Source organism: Loxodonta africana, chromosome 4, assembly GCF_030014295.1.
Source record: "Loxodonta africana isolate mLoxAfr1 chromosome 4, mLoxAfr1.hap2, whole genome shotgun sequence".
In the NCBI taxonomy this organism is placed as follows: Eukaryota; Metazoa; Chordata; class Mammalia; order Proboscidea; family Elephantidae; genus Loxodonta; species Loxodonta africana.
This window is the reverse complement of record NC_087345.1, coordinates 103,330,825-103,338,305: the sequence shown is the minus strand read 5'-3', so window position 1 is coordinate 103,338,305 and position 7,481 is coordinate 103,330,825. Positions and strand designations below refer to the sequence as shown.

The 7,481-nt window shown below is 33.8% G+C and overlaps 1 protein-coding gene across 1 annotated transcript in view; it reads left to right on the top strand.

Moving 5' to 3' along the window:
* Positions 1–315: 315 nt before the first annotated feature.
* Positions 316–7,481, top strand: part of REDIC1 (regulator of DNA class I crossover intermediates 1) — a 48,410-nt gene continuing 41,244 nt past the window's right edge. The window contains exons 1-4 of the mRNA XM_003405380.3: positions 316–454; positions 4,580–4,709; positions 5,007–5,055; positions 5,971–6,159. Of these exons, the coding sequence (XP_003405428.2) occupies positions 349–454; positions 4,580–4,709; positions 5,007–5,055; positions 5,971–6,159 (474 nt within the window). The 5' untranslated portion in view covers positions 316–348. The remainder of the gene's footprint in view (positions 455–4,579; positions 4,710–5,006; positions 5,056–5,970; positions 6,160–7,481) is intronic.

Genomic DNA, 7,481 nt, shown 5'->3' with positions numbered 1-7,481 from the left:
ATCAGATTTTTTTTTTTTAACTTTCTACAAACATAATTTCTAATCTTTTGGGACCTAGGAATATTTTTAAAGTTCTGCTTAGAGATATGTTAACTAAAGAAAGATTGTAAAAGGCTGTAAAATTTAGAGTCTTTAGGGAAAATACATGTTATTTTGATTGATTATAATTTATACATGTAGACATATAAAGGTGATACCACAAAATATAAAAATATCAAGTAAATGATTTAATAGCTTTGATTTTTTATTATTTCTAATTCTGCCTGGAACTGTTTGGTTGCTGCAATAATTTTTTTAATTTTTAAATTATTTTAGGAATACTTTGAAAAGAAAAGGTTAAAATCAAAAATGAAGTTACTGGGAGTTTTATCTCCTGCCAAAAATTCTACTGCCAGTTTAGACCTTCTTAATCTATATATAGTAAATCAGATATCTTGCAAGAAAGAAATGTCTGGTAAGTCTTTCCTATAGCATATTATTTTGACACTAATGCAGTCATAATAACTTTTAACTTTCTAATAAGTTTATAATCTTAGAATTTAAAGGATACAGAAAATAAAATAATTTTAAAATTTGGTCGCCCCTGTAAGTTAGAAGCTTAGCTAATTTTTGTTTAAAACCTTATGTTGCTTAATGGATTTATTTTTATTTTTAGGTATGTGTATGTGTTACTATATAAAATTAATTTTACAAGATATTGTTAAGCTTATTAGAGGGCAGTTGTTTCAAGTTATTACATTATTCCATGTAGGCAGATGTCACCAAAGCCTAGCTAAAGATCAAGGAATAAACATCTTTACTATCTTACACTATTTAGAGAACGTGTTCTAAAAGAGAAGCTGGAAGAATTTTTGTCTCAGTGATTAGCTTCCTATCTCACAACTGGAATTATTTCTTAGACATTACTGGGATATCAACTATAGTAGTCTAATACTTCATAATAAAGTCCATTTTGGCCTATACTTTAATTCTTCAAGTAAATAAAATGTTTAATCAGAGTATTTATCTTTTCTACCTCAAAGGAACTTGTGTTTGATATTTAATTTTTAAAACAAATCCTAAAATGAGACATTAATAAGACAGTTCATCAAGAGGGGTAGAAATTGATCATAGTATTTTTAACATCTCCTCTTTTCCTTTCACTGCCATTTTTGTCTTTCTCTCCATAGATGAAAATTTTTGCAGAAAATTTAGCTATACACTAGAGTAAATATTTTTTGTAGACTTTCAAAATAAAACTTTTTGCTGTAAATATATTAGGTGTATTTACCTTTATATATCCCCTTACTCCCTCACTTTCTTTTTTTTTACCCATTCATTCAACATACGCTTATTGAGTACCTTCCGTAAGTATTGTATTAGGTGCTGGAAACATAATAGAAAGCAAGATTTATTAGTCAGGACTCATGGTTATGCACGACAGAAATTAAAAAAAAGGAATACATTGCTCACTTAACTAATAGGAAAGGCAATAGTGCAGTTGGGCCTCAGAGGCAACTTGAATTAGGAACTTGAATACTGCCAGGATTCTCTCTCACCTCAGATATTAGTTTTATTCTCTCAGACTGTCTTCATCAATGGGACTCAAAATGTGACCTCAAGAAACTTCCATTGCAGGGAAGGAGTCTCCAGATAAGTACAGCATTACTGAAAAAGGAGAACAAAGTGGGAGACCTCACACTAGCTGATTTTAGAACATATTATACCGCCACAGTAGTCAAAACAGCCTGGTATTGGTACAACAGATAAATAGAACAATGGAACAGAATTGAGAATCCAGGCATAAATCCATCCACATACGAGCAGCTGATATTTGACAAAAGCCCAAAGGCTATTAAATGGGGGGAAAGACAGTCTTTAACAAATGGTGCTGGCATAACTGGATATCCATCTGCAAAAAATGAAACAAGACCCATACCTCACACCATGCACAAAAACTAAGTCAAAATGGATCAAAGACCTAAATATAAAATCTATAATGGTAAAGATCATGGAAGAAAAGATAGAGACAATGCTTGGAGCCCTAATACATGGCATAAACGGTATACAAAACATTACTAACAATGCACAAACACCAGAAGAGAAACTAGATAACTGGGAGCTTCTGAAAATCAAACACTTCTGCTCATCCAAAGACTTCACCAAAAGAGTAAAAAAGATTACCCACAGACTGGGAAAAAATTTTTAGCTACGACAATTCCAATCAGTGTCTAATCTTTAACAGCTACATGATACTGCAAAACCTCAACAACAAAAAGACAACCCAATTAAAAAATGGGCAAAGGATATGAACAGGAACTTCACCAAAGAAGACTTCCAGGCAGCTAACAGATATATGAGGAAATGCTCTCGATCGTTAGCTATTAGAGAAATGCAAATCAAAACTACAATGAGATCCCATCTCAGTCCAACAAGGTGACATTAATCCAAAAAACACAAATTAATAAATGTTGGAGAAGTTGTGGAGAGACTGGAACACTTATACACTGCTGGTGGGAATGTAAAATGTTACAACCACTTTGGAAATCGATTTGGCACTTCCTTAAAAAGCTAGAAATAGAACTACCATACAATCCAGCAATCCCACTTCTCAGAATATATCCTAGGGAAATAAGAGCCTTTACACGAACAGATACATGCACACCCATGTTCATTGCGGGACTGTTTATCAAGGTGCCCATTAACAGATGAATGGATAAATAAATTATGGTATATTCACACAGTGGACTACAATGCAATGATAGAGAACAACGATGAATCTGTGAAACATTTCATAACATGGAGGAATCTAGAAGGCATTATGCTCAGTGAAATCAGTCAGTTGCAAAAGGACAAATATATGAAACCACTATTATAAGAACCCGAGAAATAGTTCAAACAGCGAAGAAAGTATTCTTTGATGGTTACAAGAGTGGGGAGGAGGGAGAGCCGTATTCACTAAGTAGATAGTACCCAAAGCCAAAAAGAAAAAAAAAGTAGATAGTAGACAAAAACAATTTTAGGTGAAGGGAAAGAACGCACAATACAGGAGAGGTCAGCACAACTGGACTAAACCAAAAGCAAAGAAGTTTCCTGAATACAACGGAATACTTCAAAGGCCAGAGTAGCAGGGACGGGCGTCTGCATACCAAGGTTTCAGGGGACATCTAGGTCAATTGGTTTAACAGTGTATTAAGGAAACGTTCTGCATCCCACTTTGGTACGTGGCGTCTGGGGTCTTAAAAGCTAGCAAGCAGCCATCTAAGATGCATCAATTAGTCTTAACCTACCTGGAGCGAAGGAGAATGAGGAACACCAAAGAGACAAGGTAATTATGGGCTCAAGAGACAGAAAGGGCCGCATAAACCAGAGACTATATCAGCCTGAGACCTGAAGAACTTATATGGTGCCCGGCTACCGCCGATGACTGCCCTGACAGGGAACACAACAGAGAATCCCTGAGGGAGCAGAAGAACTGTGGGATGCAGACCTCACATTCTCGTGAAAAGACCAGATTTAATGGTCTGACTAAGACTGGAGGGACACCAGACATCATGGTCCCCGGACCTTCTGTTAGCCCAAGACTGAAACCCTTCCCAAAGCCAACTCTTCAGACAGGCATTGCACTGGACTATAAGACAGAAAATGATACTGGTGAGGAGTTTCTTGGCTTAGATAGACACATGAGACTATATGGGCAGCTTCTATTTGGAGGCAAGATGAGCAGGCAGACGGGGACAGGAGCTGGCTGAATAGACATGGGGAATACAGGGTAGAGAGAAGGAGTGTTCAGTCTCATTAGGGGGGGAGCAACTACAAGTACATAGCAAGGTGTATGTAAATTTAGTATGAGAGATTGATTTGATTTATAAACTTCCACTTAAAGCACAATAAAAAAAAAAAACTTCCATTGCTCATCTCTGCCAGCTTTGCCACCAAGGAAAGACCGAGAGTTGTTTCTCTGGTTCCAAATTTTAAAAGTCCATTGAAAGGATGTTGATTTGACCTACTAATGCCAGGTGCCAGCAGTGGAACAATTACTTATAACCAGAGGTATGGGCTACTATTATTGGTTCCTCTTGGGTCAGATGGCTACCCCTAAACCAGTTGTTTTGTCCAGAGAGACAAGGTTTTATAAAAAAGAAAGTACCCACTTGAATTATACAATTACAATGGGTATAAAAAACATTTTCCAGAAAAGAAAATTGGGAAAAAGTATTGAACACAAAAAAGAGTGAATTAATCAAGTATAATCAAATGTATTAAGTGCTATAACAGAGAAAAAACCTAGTGTAATTGGAATGTATAACATAGCATCTGCTATTGTCTGAGAGTTAGGGAAGTCTTGGAGGAAGGAAGAAAAAAGTAGAATTGAATTAGTAGGACCCCTTTTATGAGGAGAATGAAAGAATATGAAGAAAAAGATTTTTGAATTATCTGTGATAATTGGTACTTCAATGCCTTCTTCTAGTATAAATAGAATATAGGTTTTTAGTAAAAGTTCTAAGATGCACATTTATTTAATGAACACGATATACCAAACAATGCTTTTAAAAGATCTTATTATTCTTAAGTGTAATTATAAATTTTTTCATTATAGAAATTGTGAGAAAACCGATCCATGTGAACATGAATAGGGACATAAAAATGCCCCTGAGAAAGCATGATTTAGAACTTTCAATGTCACCTAACTGTGTCCCTTCTAAACTCTGCCTTGATGACAGAGAAAAGTAAGTTTTAGTTAAGTTTTATATTATTAAGTATTTAAACTGATCATTATCAACACTGTTTTGTTTGCTGGAAAATATACAAGGAGCTGACCTTCTAGCTCCAGTTTTTGTTTGGCTTTTAACAGTATTATAAATTTAAGACCTTTATCAAATGACCTAGTATTGATACCGTTTTACACACAGTTTGACTTTCCATATTGTAAACATTTCTGTGTCCAGTATTAATGTAATTTTTCTGAAACTTAGCAGTATTGTGACTGCACATCTTTTTAACCTTAATTTTTTTCTTCACATTAGTATACAGTATCAAAGACTAGGCAGCAAGGAAGAACTTGGCTCAGTTCAGGTGAGATTATTTTTAAAAACTGTAATATTATTTGGGGCCATTATTTTAACAATTAGGAAGTGCCACAGTGATCTAATTTTTTTAATATTGGGAAAAATTAGTAATTCTCTTTTATATAATTCTTACAGTCTTTAAAACAATTTTTTAAAAAGCTTTTCAAGGTAAGGAGACTATGCCTTCAGAACATCTTAATAGGTTGTTTATGAGAAACATTTTGGAGTACGGGTAATGTAAACCAGGCCTATATATGCATAACATTTGATTCTGCTGGTATCTGATGAAGGCCACTTACTTCGGGATTCTTTATTTGAGGTCACATGATTATTGAGCAATTCACCTCTTCACAGATAGGACTAGATTATTTTATTCTATATCAAATTGTGTTCGGTCCTCACATTAATCTCCAGATTATTTTTTCCTTCAAAAGACAAATTAAATTTTAGTTGATTAGAAAATGCATAAACTGTAAATAAAAGCTTGAAATTTTGTTTAAGGTCTAATGCCATATTATTAACTATCCTCCCTTTTCTCTGAATTGCTAGAGTAAAACTAGATCAGAAAGATAAAGGCAATAATACTAAAATTAAAATCTCTTAGGAATCCTTTCCCCTGAATTGTGGATTAATGAAATTCAGGTTTCTTGTCACTAGGAGATGGCTATAATACGAAGGAGTAGAGTTGGAGGGTGGAAGGAAGCAGAGGTGGAAGAAGGCAGATAGAAAAGGAGTTCTTAAATATAATCTTAGTTGATAACCTCTCTCATTTCAATAAATCCTGTCAATTATTGATGACTTGCCTTCCCCTTAAGAATTTTTCTATTGCAACCCCTTACCTTTATACTTATTTTAATTTCAGTTTTGACTTTCTTTTTGCCTGGTTTATGTATTTTAAATGATCATATCTTTTTTCATATAGTCATCACAAGTCATGGATTCATATAGTATGTCCCAACCTCAGTTCAACAGAATAGAAAACTGCAGATTCTCTCTACCACCTTTTTCATCAGAATTGCCTTCTAACAGTCATATTCCAAAACAGAAGTTCACTCCTCAAATAACACCTAGTCCTTGGAAAGTTGCATATGGAAAAAAGCAAAATGAGCAGGTAACTTTGAATCACTAATTTTTAGCATCTTATATCATTATATTTTAATGATCTGCTCTTTTTCTCTTTTTATAGATTTAATAAATGTTAAGTTGTGAATTGCTATAATAATAATTGCTATAAAAAAATTGCTATAGGTATAACCAAATTAGGAGATCAATTAAATAAACCCCTTAGGTTAAAAGAGGAACCTTGGTGTCACAGTGGTTAAAAGTACTTGGCTGCTAACCAAAATGTTGACAGTTAAAACCCACTAGCTACTCCGTTGGAGAAAGATGTGGCGGTCTGCTTCTGTAAAGATTTACAGCCTTGGAAACCCTATGAAGCAGTTCTGCTCTGTCCTATAGGATCACCATGAGTCGGAACAGACTTTGGGTGGGTGTGAATTGTCAGTGGGTAGGTCAAAAATTTATTTCTGTGCACTGTAGAAGAATATGAATCCAAAAACGGGATGTTCTGAAAAGATATTTGAAATTATCATCTTTTTAGAATATTATTGACAGTACAACAATTGAAAATCATTTTAAGCATTATACAGTAGTTGATAATAGTGTAATTCATTGTAAATGACTAGTTGGTGATGTTGTAGTAGCCCAATATGCAAGATATGAAAAGTGTCCTGTGAATAGTAACATGAAGTCTCAGCAATTTCATAGTAGTCTGTTAAAGTATGAGTCGTGATGATGGTTATGATTTGGCAGATGACAACTGTTTATATGTTTATAAGTACTTCAATTAAAACTATACAAATATATTTATATAAATAGAGATATATAGTGTTAAAATGTTCAATCACTGTTTTTTAGCGTTAAAAATGTAAAAACCATTCAAAATTTTTTTATCTGAAATATATCTGGTACAGAACATATCAAGAAATGAACTTCTAGATGTATACAGAGTTTGAAAACAACTTTTAAAGGTTATAGTAATGTATAATGATAATGAGGAAAATCGTTACATAAACACTATGTTTTTTAGGAGGAATACTTTGTTTTGAATTTCTCCAATTTTTAGCATGTAATAGCTTTATACCATATTTATTTATACATTTACTTGTAAGTTATAGATAAATTTATAATTTATGATTTTATAAATAATATTGTTTAAAATCATATTAAAATATATGACCTTGTTTTGTTGTTAGGTGCTGTTGAGTTGGTTTCAACTTATAGCGACCCCATGTAGAACAGAACAAAACTCTGCCCTGTCCTGTGCCATCCTAACAATCATTTTTATGCTTGAGCTGATTGTTGCAGCCACTGTGTCAGTCCATCTTGTTGAGGGTCTTCCTCTTTTTCAGTGACCTCTGCTTTACCAAGCGT